At 36.7% G+C, this 21,624-nt stretch overlaps 1 protein-coding gene across 6 annotated transcripts in view; it reads right to left on the reverse strand.

Annotated features, from left to right (window-relative positions):
• Positions 1–21,624, reverse strand: part of COL24A1 (collagen type XXIV alpha 1 chain) — a 294,562-nt gene that overhangs the window by 125,221 nt on the left and 147,717 nt on the right. For all 6 annotated transcript variants that reach the window (XR_008630306.1, XM_055140321.1, XM_055140322.1 and 3 more), the window contains exons 26-28: positions 5,851–5,904; positions 1,920–1,973; positions 469–522 (exon numbers count right to left, since the gene is read on the reverse strand). Coding sequence is in view for 5 of the 6 variants with exons in the window: in XM_055140321.1 (XP_054996296.1) it covers positions 469–522; positions 1,920–1,973; positions 5,851–5,904 (162 nt within the window). In the remaining variant the exon portion in view is untranslated. The remainder of the gene's footprint in view (positions 1–468; positions 523–1,919; positions 1,974–5,850; positions 5,905–21,624) is intronic.

Raw genomic sequence — 21,624 nt, forward strand, 5'->3', positions numbered from 1 at the left:
GCACTTCAAAAAATGTTCAATTATTAAATTACTTCCATTCATCCAATTTTTATTTTGACATATTAGTAAATTAAAATCTCATGTTAATTTATCTCTGAGAGATCCCACTTCTTTATACTGAACAAAAAAATTGGAAACTTTTACTACCTATTGACAAAGTAGTTATTGGCATGATATAAAGCCTTAGTTTCCCATTTAATTTACTATAAATATATTTACATCCCCCTGTGCATTCATTAAGTTTTATCTTTATTTTCCTAAAAAATACAGCAAGTAAATAACAGGAAGTTCAAGATGCCATAACATATCTAGTCTAGAGTGTTTTGCATTGATTGGGGGAAAGGTACTTTTAGCCAATTTACACATTACCTGATTTGTATAAAACAAAAATTATAGTGTAAACAAGGGGTAATATTTAAATTTAAGCAAGAATTATAGGCATGAATATCAAAGCTCTTTTGTACTTACTGGTAATCCCTGTGGACCAATGGGTCCTGGAACTCCAGGGGGACCTGGGTAGCCCTATAATTTAATTAAAATAAAAATAAAGATATAAACTCTTAATTATATGCAGTTATTTTCATTGAAGCTGAGTTACTAGAAATTATAAGAAAAATTCCAAAGATAGAGAATAGAAATAAAAATATTTACACAGATGCAGAATATAGTTTTATTAGAAAGTCATTTTCTTAAAACAGAAATTTGATAGTCAAAATAATACATTACAGCTTAGTAAAATAAAAATATTTCTTTTATCTTTCTATATAGGTTATGCTATACTATGAATGTGTCATGTTATATAGCTTCTAAAACATGTCATTTTCATAAGTCATACAATTCTAAAGTTAAGGAATATGATAAGTGCAAATAATCTGGCCGTCAAATTTTAGTGGCAATATTTCATCATATGAGCATTACTTTGCAGAATATTTAGAGGTAATAATTAAATAAATTTTCTAAATAACTAATATTTATTTAATCATAACATTAACCATTAAATTTCTAGATATGTGCCACCAGATCATCACAATATTATGTGAAAGCAGGATTCTTTTATTTATAATCATTTATTTCTATTATATATAAAAGTGGTTTAAGAGCAAGAAATGTAAGCTATACATAAAATTTGAGTTATTACTATCTTAAAGGTATTTAAAAAGACTAAGATTCTAAAGATATCTTTAAATGACTACGATGAACTTTAGATTATTAGCTTTTGTTCGTATATCACATAATTACAATATAACCATAAACTCATGAAAAGATGACAGTGATATGAATGATAAAAATGTAAGCTGCAAAACAACAGTAGAATTCTAGAGGAGCAAGGCATATTTGGATCTTAACATTGAATGAGTTTTGGTTGGTCAAATATTGGCAGGAGTATTACCTGATTTCCCTAAGAAGAGCCTAGGAGACCTTTTAAGAAGGGCACTTAAAGTAGGCTCACTTTTCAAGTCCTTGTTCTCCCTTAAACATGTATCTCACTTGCTTTTATCTATTTTCCTCCTGAACACATTTCCCACTTTCTCTCCTCTCACATCTTTCAAAGCAAGTTCCATTAAAAAAAAAAAAAACTTACTTTGCTTCACATACACATACAAACAAGGCAAAAGTAGAATTCAAATTGAATTTTCTAGTTTATCCATTTTAGCTAATTTATGCTAGCCTCATTCTTAAAACTACAGGCTTGTGCAAGCCATCTGACTCAGATCCTTTTTAGTACATGCACATTTCTGAAAGGTCAACTGTGTAAAAGAGAAGAAAATTCTAAAGAAAATTTATGGTAAGAAAGCATCTATCACTTACTCCATTCATAAAATTCCACTCATAAAATTCCATTCAAGGCAATTCTATATCTAGTGTGTCTTAACTTTATTATGCTCCTTGGAAACAATCTTTCAAATGTGAGCTCTTACCATAACACCCTTTTCCCCCTGAGGACCTACGGGGCCTGGGCTTCCCCGATCTCCCTTTTAAAACAGAAGAAAAAAGAAGAGCTGTGTTACTGAAATGAGCCTAGACAGAACAATTGCCAGTTAAAATCATACTGTATATGAACATCTTATGTCCTGGTAATTTTTAAATTTATAAATTTTGCATTTTATCCCATTTCTATACTTTCCATCACCTTAAGAATTTTTTTTATTTTTCATTAGTGAATCACCGTGAGGGTACAGTTACAGATTTATACAATTTTGTGCTCATGTTTCCCTCATACAAGGTTCGAGAACCCATCCCTTCACCAGTGCCCATTCTCCACCACCAGTAAACCCAGCATCCCTCCCACCCTCCTCAAACCCATCTCCCCCCACCCCACCCTGCCACTGTAGCAGGGAATTCCCTTCTGTTCTCTCTCTCTAATTAGCTGTTGTGGTTTGCAATAAAGGTGATGAGTGGCCACTGTGCTCAGTCTCTAGCCCTCATTCAGCCCGCAACTCCCTTCCCCCGCATGGCCTTCAACTACATTATAGTTGGTGATCCCTTCTCTGAGTTGCCCTTTCCCCAGAATGTGAGGCCAGCCTCCAAACCATAGAGTCAACCTCCTGGTACTTATTTCTACAATTCTTGGGTGTTAGTCTCCCACTCTGTTATTCTATATACCATAGATGAGTGCAATCTTTCTATGTCTGTCTCTCTCTTTCTGACTCATTTCACTCAGCATGAAACTTTCCATGCCGATCCACTTATATACAAAATTTATGAGCTTTTTTCTAACAGCTGCACAGTATTCCATTGTATAGATGTACCAAAGTTTCCTCAACCAGTCATCCGTTCTAGGGCATTCGGGTTTTTTCCAAATTCTGGCTATTGTAAACAGTGCTGCGATGAACATATAAGTGCAGATGTCATTTCGACTATACTTTTTTGCCTCTCTGGGATATATTCCCAGCAGTGGTATTGCTGGGTCAAATGGGAGCTCAATTTCTAATTTTTTGAGAATCGTCCATATTGTTTTCCAAAAGGGCTGAACCAGTCGACATTCCCACCAGCAGTGTAGAAGGGTCCCTTTCTCCCCACATCCTCTCCAACAGCGGTTGCTTTTGTTCTTTTGGATGTGTGCTAGTCTCTGTGGTGTGAGGTGGTATCTCGTGGTTGTTTTGATCTGCATCTCCTTGATGATTAGTGATGTAGAGCACTTTTTCATGTGCCTTTTGGCCATTCGTATTTCTTCCTTGGTAAAGTTTCTGTTCATTTCTTTACCCCAGTTTTTGATGGGGTTGGATGTTTTCTTCTTGTAGAGATCAACCAGTGCTTTATATACCATTGATATCAACCCCTTATCTGATGGGTATTGTGTAAATATCCTTTCCCATTCTGTGGATAGTTTTTGTATTCTGGTCACTGTATCTTTTGCGGTGCAGAAGTTTTTTAGTTTAATGTAGTCCCATTTGTTGATCTCTGTTTTTACTAGATTGCTTAGTTCCGTGTCACCTTTGAAGATAACTTTATCTTCAATATCGTGGAGGGTTTTGCCGACCTTGTCTTCAATGTACCTTATGGTTTGTGGTCTAATGTTGAGGTCTTTAATCCATTTTGATCTGACTTTTGTGCATGGTGTCAGGTCAAGGTCTAAGCCCATTTTTTTGCATGTGGTTGTCCAGTTATGCCAGCACCATTTGTTAAAGAGGCTTTCCTTGTTCCACTTCACATCTCTTGCTCCCTTATCAAAGATTAGTTGATCATACATTTGGGGTTGTGTGTAGGGATATTCCACCCTGTTCCATTGGTCTACGGCTCTGCCTTTGTTCCAGTACCATGCTGTTTTAATTGTTACTGCTTTGTAGTAAAGTTTGAGCTTGGGGAGAGTGATGCCTCCCATCATATTTTTCCCAAAAATTGTTTTAGCTATCCGTGGACGTTTGTTGTTCCATATGAATTTTAGGATTGCTTGATCTGTTTCTTTGAAGAATGTCATGGGTATCTGTAAAATAACATGCAACCCGGAGATTCTTCTTGCAGCGATTTATTAAGAGACTTTCTCATGCAAACGGAAAAGAGGACGAACGAAGGATGGACGAAGAACGAAGGAAGAGGAACCAGGGGGGAACCCACTAGCTAGGCAGCTTCCCTCCTTATATACCTCTCGCTGCTTGTTTACGCCCAAGTGTCTGCAGCTGATAGGCTAGTTACACCTTGTGGGCGGGACAGGACATCCTGTTTTCTTATTAGGAGTTATTTTCGAAGCACGGTGAAATTAACAAGAACAGGTGTTGTTCACGAAGCACGGTCCTGTGGAGGTTCTCCACAGGTATCCTTATAGGGATCGCGTTGAATCTGTATAATGCTTTGGGGAGTATTGCCATTTTGACAACACTGATTCTCCCTATCCACGAGCAGGGTATATGTTTCCATTTCCTCATGTCCTCTTTTATTTCATGGAGTAGCGTTTTATAGTTTTCTTTGTAGAGGTCTTTTACTTCCTTGGTTAAGCTGATTCCGAGGTACTTGATTTTCTGGGGCACAATTGTGAAGTGGGTAGGGCACTTGCCTTGCAGGTGGCACGTCGCCTACAAGGATTTGATCCCCAACATCCCACATGGCCCCATGAGCACTTTCAAAAGCTATTCCTGAATGCAGAGCCAGGAATAACCCCTGAGCATCACTGGGTGTGCTCCAAAAACTGAAGCAGAGAAAAAAAATCAAAATTCTTATTAATTGTAAGAAAGTTATAAAAGTTATAAAATTCATCATTGTGACTCATCAGCATTTTCTTCTGCTTATAATAAGTAGGGTGGATTAAAGGACAGAATGTAAAAGACAGTGTTGATGTGAAAGAAGCTATGTTTTAAAAATAAACTAACAACTATATTTTGAAGAGTTTTGGACACTTTTAGTAAGACTAGATTATATTTATTTATTATTATTTGCAGTCCCTGGGACTGAAGCTAGGTGTAATGTATACATCAATGGTGCTTGACCATTGAGCCACATCCCTGAATGGCTACAAAGTCTGGGTTGCAAAGGAAAAATCTAAAAGTTACAGAAGATGAGGAGAAATTCAAAGATGAATTATATATATATATATATACAAACTCAAAAATTTGGCTATATAAATTTATAAATGTATCTATATACACATGTATGCATAACATATTGATGAAATAACTGAAAAGCTCAGTTTGAGTGTAGGAAATGATAAATTTAATTTTTGTTCTGGCTCTACTTCATAATTCACAAAGTGGATATAATAATAGTGCCATAAGTTTATATTTAGAAAATCAGGTTTAGTCTCAGGTCCAAAGAGTTTGGTTTATTACCTATTAGAACTTTATACGATTCCATTCAAGAAAATAAAAAATTAAAACTGCCCTTACTGGTTTCAAGTAAAACATTACATTTTATTTTTATTAAGAAGAGTTCATAAATTCAAAACTCAATGTGGAAAATCACTTGTGAGGTAATGATTTTTAAGTAATCTTTAAGCAAATTTTAGTTTCCATCACACTAGCCAGGTGTATCTATGAATAGTACATACTGGATTCTAAGTAGAAATAAGAAGGCTGTGACCAAGACTTGGCTCTAGTAAAGAGATAACTTATTCTTCTCTTTCACTTATATTTCCTTTAGAGAGCTGACATTCGCAGAGGAGATTTAAATACTTTCTAGTTATAAATATGTCCTAGACCTGTTCTATTTTTTTCTTTAAATTACATCATTACAAACAAAAAATTAAATTATGAGCAATATATGCTATTACTATTTTAATATATTAAGATATTAAGCATAGGTAGCATATTTTAGATTATAAGAGTTATAATTAGTATAAACTATATAAATATATGAACATCTCCCTTTTGAGTTTAGCCTAGAAGTCTTACTACCAAAGAAAATAATGGAGGAGATTACCTTTTCACCACTGTTTCCAGTTAACCCAACTTCTCCAGGTAAACCAATAGGTCCCTTTCAGGAAAAAACAGAATACAAAATATATACATATATTACATGCATCTTGGTTTTAAATCACCTGCAATTATTGTATTTCTAACTCATCCTAAGTCTTACTTTAGATAAAAATTCCTCCTGTTAGGAGTGTTCAGTATGTGACCTCACCAGAATTGATCATTCTAGTCCATGAGTAAGCAACATTTTGGGGAAAGTGTTGGGTCACATTCATCGGTGCTCAGGGCTTGCTCCAGGGTCTGTGCTCAAAGATCAATCCTTGTGATGCTCAGTAAACTATATGTAGTGCCGTGAATCAAACTGGGGTCAGCTGTCTGCAAGACAGGTGCCTTATTCCCTGTACTATCTCTTTAGAGCCTAGAATTATATCTTAACATCTAATATATGACAGGTGTAGTATTGGGATATACTGAGTTTCAAATCTAAACATAAACTATCCTTGCAGAACTTATAACATAGTGGATGTTACTGTAAAACTCCCGCAGCTTTACTGCTCCTTGATTTGGGTACAATATATTAATAAATCATTTCTGTGACTTCCTTTTTTGAATGCCTCTCGATATAAATGGGAATAGCACATGTCCTTTTTATCAATTTTCATATACTCAGGTAATATTCATAGCCTACTTTGTTTTTTTCACTTTTTATTTATTTTATTTTTTACTTTTTTATTAGTGAATCACCATGAGGATACGGTTACAGATTTACACATTTTCGTGCTTGTGTTTCCGTCATACAATGTTCGAGAACCCATCCCTCCACCAGTGTCCATTTTCTACCACCAATGAACCCAGTATTCCTCCCACTCCCAATCCCTTCACCTCCCTCCCCAACCCACCTCAGTGGCAGGGCATTGCCTGTTTTCCTCTCTCTCTTTTTGGGTGTTCGTAGCCTACTTTGTACCAGATACTGTATTTGTTTTTGAGATTTTATTAGTGAGAAGGTAGATCTAGGCTCTTCCTTCATTAAGTGAAATGTGATGTGACAAAGGCAAACAAACTCAAGAGTTAAAAATGATAAATTATGATATGAGATTGTTAAGAAAACTACTATGATGCTCAAATTGAGAATAAGAGAGAGAAAATATATTTCAAGAAAAGATAATGGTGAAGGTAAACCAGTGCATGATATTTAATCTGAAAGAGAATAAGAAGAGGCAAAGTCATCCAAGTAAAGAGGGGGGAAGGGAGTCCTAGAAAGTAAGGAGTTTGAGTAAAGAATGAATTTGGTTTATTAGAACATAGGAAATTGTCAATCAATAAAATTGTTTCAGAGTGAACAAGCTTGTTCAGGGTTCCTCTAGTTTTGTCTTTATGGAATTCTATTTTAAGTATAAAGAACAAGGAGTAACAAAAAAGTATTACAATAAGAACATTATCTTCTGTCTTCAATTGTGAAAAAGCTATTTTCTACTTTTGTTTAAAGACTTGTGAAGCATTTTCTTTTTAACAGCCACTAAGAGCTTGCTTAAAGTTTGTCATGTCATAATATATTAGCAGTAGAAAACATTTGATTTTGGAAACAATGGCTTTCTGTGTTGAAGTTAACTGAAGTTAAAGCACAGAACATGGTCTTATGCAAATATCTCTATATTTTTATCTATATCAATATACACCTACCTACCTGTGCATCTATGACACAGATTTACTCTCTAAGTCCTCACAGCTCCTGCCATTCACTTTTGTCTCACATACCTAACTCATTTCCCTTTAACCTAAGTGTTTAAATGCAACAGGGCATTTCAGTGACATTAGGGTGACAACCCCTAATGAATTAGGTATGATTGGTGACAGGGCTTACTTGGGGAAATAGTCTCTGAGTGGAAAATGGGCAGCTCACAGGCTCATATTTATGTTCACTGGAAGTCTTTGAGCAAGTTCAAAGGTGGAAAAAATTAATTTTAAATTATGGCTTAGCATAATCAAAAGATTTGGAAAAGTTTAATAGAAACATCAAATCTGAAAACACCCCAGTTTTCTAGACTGTGAGGAAAGAACCCACAGGCTGCAGGAGGGAGTATAAATGGCTGCTCTCCTGAGAGCAACTCCTGGTGTGGAGTCAAAGTGACCATGTACTTGAGTACAAACTAGCACTTTTCTTTTTTGTTTGAATCACCTTGAGCTACACTCAAAGCTTTCATGTTTGAGTTTCAGTCGTACAATGATTGAACACCCATTCGTTCACCAGTGTACATTTTCCACCACTAATGTCCCCAGTGGGCTGGACAGATAGCACAGCGGGTAGGGCGTTTGCCTTGCATGCAGCCAACCAGGGTTCAATTCCTCTGCCCCTCTTGGAGAGCCTGGTAAGCTATGGAGAGTATCTCATCTGCACAGCAGATCTTGGCAAGCTCCCTGTGGCGTATTCAATGTGCCAAAAACAGTAACAAGTCTCACAATCGAGATGTTACTGGTGCTTGCTCGAGCAAATTGATGAGCAAGCAGATGGCAGTGATGATACAGTGAATGTCTCCAGTACTCCCCTCCCCCGCCCTGTTCCAGTCCTCCCCCTGCCTCTGTGGCAGACAACTTCCCTCTTACTCTCTCTCTAGTTATGGGCATTTTGGTTTGCAATACAGATAATGAGAGGTCATCATCAAACTAGCACTTTTATTTCTAATTGTTTATATAGGTTTATATTAGGAAACAATAAAAGATGTTCATGGAAGTATAATTTAAATATGAAAGTAAACAAATCTGAATTATCAATATAGGAATTGATAAATTGAAATTTATCAAAGGTAAAACATCGATTCCAGCTAAATTTAATAAACCAGACATATCTACATGTATCTGCATAAATGAGCCTTTTAAGAAAATAATGTTGAGAAAAATAATTTTTTTAAAAAAGACACACCGTTACAAAATTATCCTTTTTTGTTTATTCATCCTACAGCGTTTATTAGACACTGTAATTTAGTTGTTTACGATAGGATTTCCGGCTTACAATGATTCTACCTCCAGTCTCACAACCTGTGTCCCCATTCCTACATCACAGACCCCAGATTCCTTCCAAATCCCTTTCCTGACTCATTGATGATACATTTTTAAGTCTAATTATAGTTCTCCCATCACTACTCTAAGCATGAGGCCCAAAGTACAAAATTATCTATATCACTCTTTCTTGGAAACTATCCACACATCTGAATATCACAGGTGAATTAGATAAATACACCTATAACTTGTAAATACACCTATAACCTGTAATTGACACCTACCAAATTTCATTAAGTTTAAGTAACTACTGATTATGAAATCTTTAATTTTGTCCCTCTAAAGAAAAAAAATACTGTCAAGTGAAAGTACTCACTACGAAAGCCTTAAATTAACAAATATTAAAATGTAAAAAATGTTTTGTCAATTGCATTATTATTGAAACCATACATTTCTTCCTATGAAAGGGCTTTACATCCCCACACTATTGCTTCCATTCTTGAGCACTGGATTTGAGTGCCAATGGGAGGAACATAACCTTCTATCTTCATGACATCAAGATTTTATATATAACTTACTTTGACCGAACAAAAATGAGAGTATGCAGAAATGATATGATCTTTATATAAAACAATTTTTTATCTTTTTCCTTTGATCATAAAGCCAAACATATTAAAGAAAGTATCTAGTTTCAGCCTGGGCTTCTGCATGAAGATATTATGGAACAGATCCTCAGCTATCCAAAAGTGAATGGAGGGGCTGGAGTGATAGCACGGTGGGTAGGGCGTTTGCCTTGCATGCAGCCGACCCAGGTTCGAATCCCAGCATCCCATATGTTCCCCTGAGCACCGCCAGGAGTAATTCCTGAGTGTAGAACCAGGAGTAACCCCTGTGCATCGCCGGGTATGACCCCCCCCAAAAAAAGCAAAAGTGAATGGAAAAGCAAACAAATATGCCTTTTTATTGTAAACTATTGATATTTTGATATTTTTTTTCTTTCTCGGTCACACCCAGTGATGCTCAGGGGTTATTCTTGGCTCTGCACTCAAGAATCACTTCCATCGGTGCTTGGGGGACCATATGGGATGCCGGGGATCGAACCTGGTCAGCCACGTGCAAGGCAAAAGCCTTCCCTGCTGTGCTATCGCTCCGGCCCCAAGATTCTTTTTTTATTTTGGGGTTTGTGTTCCCAAGCAAGTCAGGGGGCCCAAGCACTCCCCTGGAGTTCTTAACCAACTAGGTCAGCAATTCATTGCAAGGTTCTCAGGATGGAGTACAGCTCATTCCTCCATCTCTGCAATTCTGGGGATCATCAGGGCCACCCCAGCAGTGCTCAAGAACCTCCAAGGTTACATTCAGTGATGCTCAGGATTCTCCAGGGCTACATCTTACAGTTCTTGGGGAGGCCATGTAGTTCTGGGGATTGAACCAAGGTTGACTGAATACAAGGCAAGTACCTTATCACCTACACTATCTCTCTGGTGGTCCTGGACCTATTACTTATTGCAGCAAAACTTACCCTAAGATAAGTAAAATATATGCATTTTAAAACTGATGAAAATTGGAATAGATCCTGAGAAACAGATTTTCTTTCTGTTCTTTAATCCATGAGTAAAAGGCCTTGGGAAATAGTGGTGCCATAAGAAAGCTGAAAAAGGGTCTGAGTAAACCTGAGTATAACTTTTTGAATTATAATATGAAGGATACCTGAGTATAACTTTTTGAATTATAATATGATCAGAAATAGTTCCCCCACCCCATACTAACTTAACAAAAATTATTATTATTATTATTATTATTATTATTATTATTATTATTATTATTGCCTTCAGCTTGGGGCCACACCTGGCGGCACTAAAGACTTATTTTTTCAATCTGCACTCAGGAATCATTCCAGGTGGTGCTCAGGTGGCCATATGCTATTTAAGGGACTGAATGCAGAACTGAAGGCAAAACAGCCTACTTGCTGCATTATCTCTCTGGTACCTAGCTTATTTATATTTTTCATGGAAATTAGAATAAGCCTAAAAGTTCAGTAAATTAAAACATGTACTGACATAAAATTAAAAAACTTTGTACTGTAGTTTTTCTCAAAAGTTATTATCATAGAAATAATTTTATAAATAAATATGGCATAAAATGTAAATTAGCTTCTGGTTTATACTGCAAATCACCTTTTTCTATAATATAAAATTATCGAAGATAAAAGAACATGTTATTTGTCTATGTAATACACCTGTGCTAAGAATTGTAGCAGATACAGAGAGGAGGAAAATATGTTTAGAAATTTCTGATAATTAAGGAAAGAGCTTTCTGTAGGAGAAAAAAAGAAACAAACAAACCCAACAAAACCCATAAAATAACCTATAATGCAAAGATAGCAGATTATGTATAATTGAGAACATGAAAAAGGGCTTTATAGAGAAGCCAGTATTTGAAGTATGCCCAAATGTTGACAAGATAAAATGGTGGAAGTATATCCAAAGTGGAAAAAACAGCTGAACAGAGGTGGGACGTAGCAAATGACATATATTTTTTGCAAACAAAAATCAATGCTACATTGTTTAGCACGCAGGGTATATGTAGGAAATAAGCTGGGATAGATCCTTGAATTCCAATAGAGAAATTCCTCTTTGTGCTGTCTGCAGAAGAATTTGTGTTTATGGGTGATTAACAACTATTTTGAAAGCAGAAGACTATCATCATAGTTGTACTGACTGGATACTGATTTACAACACTGAGTTCAATGTGTGGAAAAGTGAAAAATAAAATGTGTGAACAGTCAGAATCTATTGTAGTAGTCCAAGGTAACTGTAATGACTCTTATGACAATGATATCAGGGTTCTAAAAAATAGTAGTTCAGGAAAGATGTTTGTCTAGAAGAACAATATTCACTTATGTCACTGAGAAGTTGCGCCTCTTTGATGATCTATTCTGAAATACTATTTTTTTAGTCTATAGGAAAATCAATTGTTAAAACCCTAAGGAAGATGTAATACAGACAATAATAATAAACACAATATTAACAATAAATAAGTTAATTTCAATGAAGATACGTTGGGGCAAAACATAAGAAAAAAAAACTAAAGGAAGAGTTCAACAGAAGAATGAATTCTTCTTTAAATTCAAAACCATTATTTCCATAGTTGTTTACAATAGGTTTTCAGGCATACAATGTTCCCACCTCCAGTCCCAACTACCATTGTCCCTTCCTTCTACCACTCACCACAGATTACACCCCACATCCCAATCTAAATCTTTTACAGCTACATTTAAAAATACAATTGTTGGAGTTTTAAAAAATTTGGCAGCAGAAATGGAAAAGGTACAATATTGCTTGAGGATGTAATTTGGAAGATTATTTTATTAGGATTCCAACTTTTGTTCTCTTTGCCAAGTAAAAGAAATCCATTCACAAAAGAAAAAATTAATTTCTTTAGATGGAAGGAAATCGCATTCAAAACCTATTTTATTTCTTTTAGTGTATTTTAAATTGATAAATATAATGATCTAATACATTTTCTTTGGTTCAAAATCAATGCAGCTATATCCGAGAGAGATTTTAACAAATATTTCTGTTCCCACAGTCTGTGTCCTAGACAGCTTCTTATCTCTAGAGCTTTTGTGCTTGAGGAATGCTTTGTAGTTGCATTCACATATGGGAGACAAGTGTTGGGAAAATTTACACTGTAACCTTCTCCTCTGTAATAGAAATACCGCTTAAAGAAGACACTATGGTGTTGTGGCCTGTTCTACTTTTTAATCCATGAAATTTCAAGTGCCACATATGGAATTTAGAGTCTAAAGCAAAAAAATTATTTCTTCCGGGCAGGAGTACAGTGGGTAGGGTGTTTGCCTTGCACGCAGCTGCCCAGGGTTCAATCCCGACATCCCATATGGTCCCCCAAGCATCGCCAGGAGTAATGCCTGAGCCCAGAGCCAGGAGTAACCCCTGAGGATAGCTGGGTGTGACCCAAAAAGAAAAAAATATTCTTTCTTCAACTTTAAAGTATTTAAAGCAATAAATGATAATAAGTGATAATTCAGTTTTTCAAAGTTGAAATTTCAGAATAAAATATGTAGATGATTTCTGCTTTTGTTGCTTTCTAATCACTTTTTTCATTTCAAAACAAATGTTGAAATCTTTTTATATTATCATATTAGCTACCTATTGCTGCTGAACAAGCCACTCCACAAGTTAATGGCTTAAAACAATGAACACAGATGAGTGATCCTGGCTTAGATTTTCCTAACATTGCCGTCATGATTTGGCATGGGCTGCAGTTATCTGAAAGCTTGACTGAGGCTAAAAAATTCACTTCCAAGAAGGTTGTTGGCTGGAAGCATCGATTTGTTGCAGGATTTTGGCAAGGGGTCTTGATTCTACATCTTATAGGCCTCCACAGAACTGACTATATGGCAAGCTAACTTTCCACACAGTGAGAAATCCAAGTTGGAAAGTTGACAAGAAACAAACCAATGTCTTTTGTGACCTCATCACAGGCATTACTTCTGCCACATTCAGCCACTTCTGCCACATTATTAGTGAGTGGCTAAGTCCACTTCTCACTCAGAAAAATCAGACCTGTGTTTTTCAGAGTGAGGGATATAAAAAAAAATTGAAGACATGTTTTAAAATCTTTATTTAGAATTAACCACATTTTATTGGTTTAACTTGATAATTTACTATCTTTGATTTCTTCCAATAGTTTCCTAATATGATGGTTAATATTTTCAAATCACACATTTCTGCGTGAACATTCTAGATTCGTGTTACTGGAATAAAAAACATTTCTCATAAGTTGTAATACATAACATTTCATTCTCACTTCATTAGTCAATGATTATCAAGCATAAGGCACTATGCTAGTTTAGACACAAGCAACCATTTTAATTTTAAAATAGAGAATAAAAACTGTCAGAAAAATAAAGGACTGTAGAAAACAGATAAAGTAGAATTCAGCAAAGAATGACTGTAATTTCTGGATACCTGTGTTTGTAAATGAAGTTCTACTAAAACACAGCCATACCCACTTGCTTACCAATTGTCATTGTCTGCTTTCACCTGTGAAGGAGGAGTGCAGTAGTCATGACATAGACTTATGTCCCGAAGAGCCCAAACCATTTCTGTTGTGGATTTAGGAGAAATTCGAAGTAGTCACTGAAGCCATAGTCTTCATTTATTAAACAAACAAACAAATGAAAACTCAAGCAATTCATACCTATTGGATCTAGAATTAGCATTAAATTTCAAAACACTGTTTTACGTATAATACCATTAAAAGCCTGAACATGCAGTGAATCAAAAGCAAGGTAACATTACAATAATGAAAATCATTCTGCTTTCTGAAAAATAGGATATGTAACAGGCTAATGCTTTTGTTGGCAAAAGTGGAAGTTCAGAGGGGCAACATACCAGTAAAATAAATCATTTGTTAAAATGGACAAGACATATTTTTTACTAAATAACTAAGTCTAGTTATTTAGTAAAAGATATATTTAAAATATTTCATTATTGAAAGTGAAATTTGAAAAAATTATATAAAGTTGTTCTTTAACAGTGACTTATAACTCCTTTGCATTAAGTTTATCTTTCCAATGTAAACAGGTCTCAAATTTCTTCTAATTAACTTAACAATGCAATGTATGGGTTAATTCCCAGAATGTTCATCATGGAGACATTAATTTTTATATTTTTGTAGCATTATGGTGTTTGCTTAAAAGAAGAATTTTCAAAGTGATCTTACTGTAATAAAGATAGTACTGGGTTGTAGCACTGTAGCACTGTCGCCCCCTTGTTCACGGATTTGCTTGAGTGGGCACCAGTAATGTCTCCATTGTGAGACTTGTTGTTACTGCTTTTGGATTATGGAATATGCCATGAGTAGCTTGCCAGGCTCTGCCGAGCGGGATACTCTTGGTAGCTTGTCAGGCTCTCCGAGAGGGACGAAGGAATGGAACCCAGGTTGGTTGCGTGCAAGGCAAACGCCCTACCTGCTGTGCTGCTAACTTGACTGCTTCTTACCTTAAGATGACGAATTTCAGAGTTTAATGTAGCAGAAATTTTCAAAGAAAATTTGAGAGAAAAGAGAGAATTGGCAATTCCTGAGAAAAACTCTGTTTCAAACTCTATCTGGGAAAATGTGCTTCCATCTTTATTTATTTTTCTTCACCTCAAATTCTCATTTTTTCACACCCCTACCTAAGAAGGCAATAATACAGACTACTGTCAATCTAAATAGGTCAGGGAAAGAGGCAGAAAACTGGAAAGAGAGCATGTATACTATATTGGAGCAAAACTGATTTTTTTTTATTGTAAGATAATTGTGAAATAACATTGAGGTATTCTGTTAGAAATTTTCACTGTGACTATGATATTATCATATATATAATATATTATTAACAAAATATTATGTATAATATTGGAATAATAGTCAAACATTTGACTATTCAGGTCTACTGTGAAGGAAAGAGATCTAAGTGTAAAAATGGGTGGTATGGGCTGGAGTGGTAGGGTTCGATTCCAAGCAACCCATCTGGTCCCCTGAGCACTGCCAGGAGTAATTCCTGAGTGCATGAGCGAGGAGTAACCCCTGTGCAACACTGGGTGTGACCCAAAAACCAAAAAAAAAAAATGGGTGGTAGGTAAAGACCTAGAGGAGATAAGTTACAACAAATAGCAGAATGAGAACTAAGAGCAAAAACATTTAAAGAGCAGAATGTGAAAAAAAAAACATCTGGAGTTGATTATATATAGAAAGAAAAATACTGCCAGAAGGAAAATGTCCTTTATTTTGTCTAAAACGCTTCTTGAGAACATTTTATTTGGGAGCAATTTTACAACTTGACAATTAATGAATCTTTTCTCATTATAAATAAATCTGTTACCAAATGATTAACCTTTGGGTCGTTTCAATGCTATATTCAAATGATATCTGTAAACTAAGGATGTATTCGATTGATAGTGTGACTTGAAGTGAGCTACTTTAGCTCACTTTGCTTCATCCTTCCTGATTTAGGAAGATGTAACTAATTCTATTATGAATCTGTATGGTCTAGGAAGCAGTGTCTTGTTGGATACCATCTCCATTATGCTTATTAAACTGCTTGGAATACAATCTAATATTTAGGTAATAAATATATGCTGAATGAATGTGTGAACAATTTTAATAGTTGTGGTGGGATAAAATACACTGCCCACATAACCCTCTAAAAGGACAGTTAGACAGGGAGGTAACCCAGTGGTAAAGAGCACTTTCACGGAACAAATGAGATCATGGTTTTTTGTTTTTTGGGGGTTGCTTTTTGGGTCACACCCGGCAATGCACTTGGGTTATTCTGGTTTTGCACTCAGGAATTACTCCTGGAGGTGCTCTAGGGACCATATGGGATGCTGGGAATCGAACCCACGTCGGCCGTGTGCAAGGCAAACGCCTTACCCACTGTATTATCGCTCCAGCCCCAAGACCATAGTTTTGATCCCTGCTAACACACACACACACACACACACACACACACACACAACACACACACACCTGAATCTTTTTGCCTCTCTGACCAACCCCATCAAACTTTATGCATCCACAGAAAGACCTATACACAAAAGCTAATTATGATGAAATTCATTATAGATAAAGGCCTGACTAATTTCACTAATATGCAACTACTCTTGATAGTCTAGATATACCACATGGTTTCCTGAAGGGTAGTTTTGGCTCTCATACTCTTCACTGGGAAAACAAAGAATTACTTCTTTGTATGTATAAAATGTGCGCTTAATTTTAAGGTGTGGGGATCAAATCTGGAAGTCCACACATGGAAGGCAAACACTACCACTGAGCCACACACCAGGCCCAAACCCCTTGACTTACCACTGAAAGTAACCAAACTCCAGAGAAAGTTAAATTTCTGACCATGACAAGTCTCTTAGGTCATGGTTGGGGGATAAAACAAAAAAGACTTCAGGACTCTTAATTTTGTAGTGGGAATACTGAGACATTGGCCACTAGAGATTTTAAATTATCAGGCTTTTAACCCAATAATCTTCACAGAAGTGTCCACCCCTCCATGATAGTGCTCTCCCCTTGCTTGACCTCTCCCCATGCAAGAAAACACACGTGTTAATTAGTACTTGTCCATATATCCTTTACATAACTAGGGGCAAGTCACAGCCTAAGTTCCATGACTGGGAACATGCTGTACCCAGTAGAGAACAAAACAGAGACTGTACTCAAAAGAATGAAAGATCTAAGCAGTAAGTATCAGTAGAAACAGAAACAGTATGGGTGAGACCTCTTTCTACATTCCTCTCAAGAGAGCCATAACATCATATAGAAACCATATAAAAATACAAATTATATATGGAAGTTATTAATTTGAGGGCACTTTTCCAAGATACAGCATTTAATATCCTGGCAAGGAACTCAAGTGATTGTGCAAATTCATGAGGCAAATTCGAGCTGTGACATGTGCAGCTTTGCCATTTGGGCTGTATTTCACACACAAGACTCCATGTTAGAGACATCAGTGGAGGGGGTAAAAATACCTACTTCGATATTAGGCGAGCCTTTATAGGAAAGTCAAGACAAAGGCTCCCAGGATTCTCGTATGAGGCCTTACATATACAGCTGATGATTACATTTGTCTTGAAAATATTAAATTATTAATAGAGGCAAAGACTTAACCATTAGACACTAATAGGCCAACTACCTATTATTGTTAAGCAGTATCAGACACAAATAAAGAAACTCCATTGCAGCCTGCAATAGAGCTTTAGGCAGGGAAGGGGTATTGCCAAACAGACTGTGAAATAAGTCCAGGTTCCCAACTGGCACATATTTTTTTAGCTGACTCCTTTGGCTTTTGGGAGGGAATCTCTTCTAACCTTGGGACTGGAGCAATAGCACAGTGGGTTGGGCATTTGCCTTGCATGTGGCTGACCTGGGTTCAATTCCTGGGTCCCTCTCAGAGAGCCCGGCAAGCTACTGAGAGTATCCCGCCCACATGGCAGAGCCTGGCAAGCTACCTGTGGTGTATCTGATATGCCAAAAACAGTAACAACAAGTCTCACAATGGAGATGTTACTGGTGCCCACGTGAGCAAATCAATGAACAACAGGACAGCAGTACTATAGTGACAGTGCTCTTCTAACCAGTTTCTAGAGCAAGAAAAACTTGGTATTGGGAAATTTAGAACTATGAAATACCAATCTATGTCCCTCAATATTCCTACATTAAAGCCCTAACATAATTGTGCTTGGAGGTATGGATTTTACGAGGTCATTAAGTCGTGAAGTTGAAGCTTTGTTAATTGTTTCTGTCTGTCAAACCACCCATTCTATAGAAAGGAGAAGTGGATTGGGGTTAAAATATCTATAAATGAATGAGCATCTGTAAGAGGCATGCTGGTTGCTAGGAGCCTGAAAAGAAAATGAATTTACACTAGAAACAAAGTTTTAGAAAGACACAAGGAAAGATGGGTATGTTAGACACAAAATACAGCATTCAAATGTCAATGCCGAACAAGAGAGTCAAACAAGGAAGAGTACCTGGAAGTATATAGAATGCTCAGAAAGCTAACATGGGCAAATCTTGGTCATCAGAACTTCCAGTGTGATGGACCTAAGAAAAACTGGGCCAGGTAGAAGAGATGGGCGGTTTGGAACTGAGACCACTGATTCCCAATTTCAAAGGCAAACTTAACGATAGCCACTACTCACTGAAATCCAAATTGCCACAACAGAGAACAGTACTGAATACATTTTCCAAGGAGACCAACTGGTCACTTTTGGGTATGCTTATTCACGAAATATCAAAGATTTATTTGAACAGAAATGACACCCAGGGATGGTGTCCTTACTTACAGTTGATCTTTAATTCACACCAGTATCTGAGAATTTATGCAGTTGTATCATGGAGTAAGATCTTATATGATGATACAAGATACCAAAACCATTGCATCAGACCAGAAGACTTATTTTAGAGCATATAAAGGGTGAAAGTGTACATATTTATAGGGATCTAAAAATGGGCTGGAGCGATAGCACAGTGGTAAGGCGTTTACCTTGCATGTGGCTAACCTGGGTTTGATTCCTCCGCCCCTCTCGGAGAGCCCGGCAAGCTACCGAGAGTATCTCGTCCGCACAGCAGAGCCTGGCAAGCTACCTGTGGTGTATCTGACATGCCAAAAACAGTAACAAACAAGTCTCACAATAGAGACGTTACTGGTGCCCACTTGAGCAAATCAATAAGCAATGGGATGACATACAGTATGACAGTATGACAATAGTTACAACATATGACAACCTGTACTTCCTACATGAAAGAGCATTAGAATAGCATGAATGTGCTGCTAAAGAGGCGACACCTAACTTTATAGGGATAGCAAGGAATGTATACAAATATATATGTATATATATACACAATATCATAGAAATTACATTTATATGTCACCATATTTTCAAGGGGAAATTTTTATTGCCCTTGAAAACAAGGAGTGGTAAAAGAATTAATTGCATTTCCTATTTCTATAAAGTCTCTGTGGAAATCATGTTATTTCTAGCCTCATAAAATTTGATTTGAGGCCCTGGTGCCCAAAGAGAACACTGTACTAGGTGACACAGTAAGACTTATGTGAAATCATAACTGATTATTGTTTCCTAACATATAAAAGTGTAGCCAATAGCTGCCACTTCAAATTTCCTGCTTTGAGTCTTCAACAAGCAAGAAAATGAGCCACCATCTTGACACAGTTAATTCATTAGGATTGTTAGGAAGGGGGAGAAGATTGCTATCATTTATGGTCCTAAAACTAGCTATAGAGTTGGGCTTGTAATATGTACCAGTCTATGTTTCTTGCCCCTCAGAAAGAGATTCTACCAAATTATTAGAGCAGCATCTCCCTGAAAGGCTATGAAGTGGGTTCCAGTGATACACCAAGATGAGTCACCAAGAAATTGCTTACTGGGACCAGAGAGATAGTACAGAGGGTAAGGCACTTGCCTTGCAGGCGGCTGACCCAGGTTTGATCCCCAGCATCCTATATGGTTCCCTGCACACCACCAGGAGTGACTCCTGAGCGCAGAGCCAGAAGTAAGCCCTGGGCACAGCGGGTGTGGCCCAAAATACAAAAGCAAAAACTAAAAACAAAGAAATTACCTGCTATCTAAGCTGTCATCAAATTTACAGTTAGTCTAAACTTCAGAGAGCCTTCTTGCCCCAAAGCATAAACTTTTAGGCTGAAGTTAGGAATGTGGACTTTGAACAGTGACAGCCTAGGATATAGTGTAATAGTCCAGCCATTCACTTCTGCCTCTTAAATTACAAAAGAATTCAGAACTTCCTATACGGATGGCTGAGACTTAATGAAGTCTGTACCACAATATCGCTGATTCTTTTATCCAATCTTGCTTCCACCCTCCTCATTCTGCCTTTCTACAAATGTTGTTCCTTAATAAATATGCTGTAGCAAGAGGTTCCCTAATGTATTTGGCCTATCACCCTTTTCCAGAGAAAATTATTCAAGGGTCCCACCAGAAATCTACTTTCTTCAAGCAGAAAATGCTCCCAACTTCACCCAAAACTACTACCAACTCAACTACTACTCAGGGGTATTGCCTCTTTTAAGAGACACTGCTTCCAAAAATGCCATTTAAGCAGCCTGCTTCTATAATATTCAACCTGATCTCATGATGTTTCCCAAACCATAACACTTACTCCACCAACGACATGAAACTCATGCAATGTGAGTCCTTATTCAGGTGCTGAGAGCATACTAAATGCATACAAGCACAACTACTATTTTGATCTATAGAAATTATCTTCATCCTTTAAAAGGTTGGAAACCATAAGGCAGAGTTCTTTTTAATCCAAAGTCCGAGATTTTGGGAAAGCTTAAAAGAGTTCTCTGAGTTGAGCATTCTTTTAAGTATGATGAACACAAGATACAACTGTTCTGCTTAAGAGTGACAACTAAAGTGTACATCCAAAACCTACATTTTAAGATAAAGGTCATACTCAGTGGTGCTCTGGGACTCAGGACCACTTCCAGTGATGCTCAGCCATTGGTGCATCTTGAGTTCCCACCAGGTCCACACCCAGAAGTGCTGAAAGGACCAGACAGTGCCAGGATTGAACTCAGGACCATGCTCATGTGAGACACGTGCTCTCCCACTTGGGCCATCTCCCTAGTCCCTATGTCTAATGGCAATGTAATGGCTGCTACCATTCTTAGGATAAACAGTATATTTAAGGAGCGACATTAAAGCTTGCTAGGTTTCTAGGGACTGAAAATCAGGTCTAAACTATAAGAAAATATCATTTGAGATCTATCACAAATTCAAACTAAGGAATGCTTCCTGATATAGCACCTTGGAGTGAGAGATTCATCCCTCTGTACCAAGAGATAATTCTTGTCTTTATTGTCTGAAATTCACTAAAGATTAGTAATTCTTTGCCAGCAGTGGCTTATTTATATTACTTTAAAAATTCTTTAAAACTACTTTCATTAGCCTACTCTTTTGCTAATCTACTCTAAGTGAAGCCTTTTTATTTTGTATTTAGACAATTTTACTATGCCAATAGTAAAATTTTGGCTAAGGAATTTAAGTAAACCAAATGAGGAAACTATATAGCAGCAGAGAGGTTATGTTAAATCCTACCTGTCACAAAACTTAATAGATTGCGCTCTTGACTTATTTTTTAATGCAATGGGTTAAAAGTATAAGTAAATAAAAGCAATGATTAGTCACCTGAGCTATCTACTATATGTCTGAATCTAATAAAAATT

Source organism: Sorex araneus, chromosome 5, assembly GCF_027595985.1.
Source record: "Sorex araneus isolate mSorAra2 chromosome 5, mSorAra2.pri, whole genome shotgun sequence".
Lineage (NCBI taxonomy): Eukaryota > Metazoa > Chordata > Mammalia > Eulipotyphla > Soricidae > Sorex > Sorex araneus.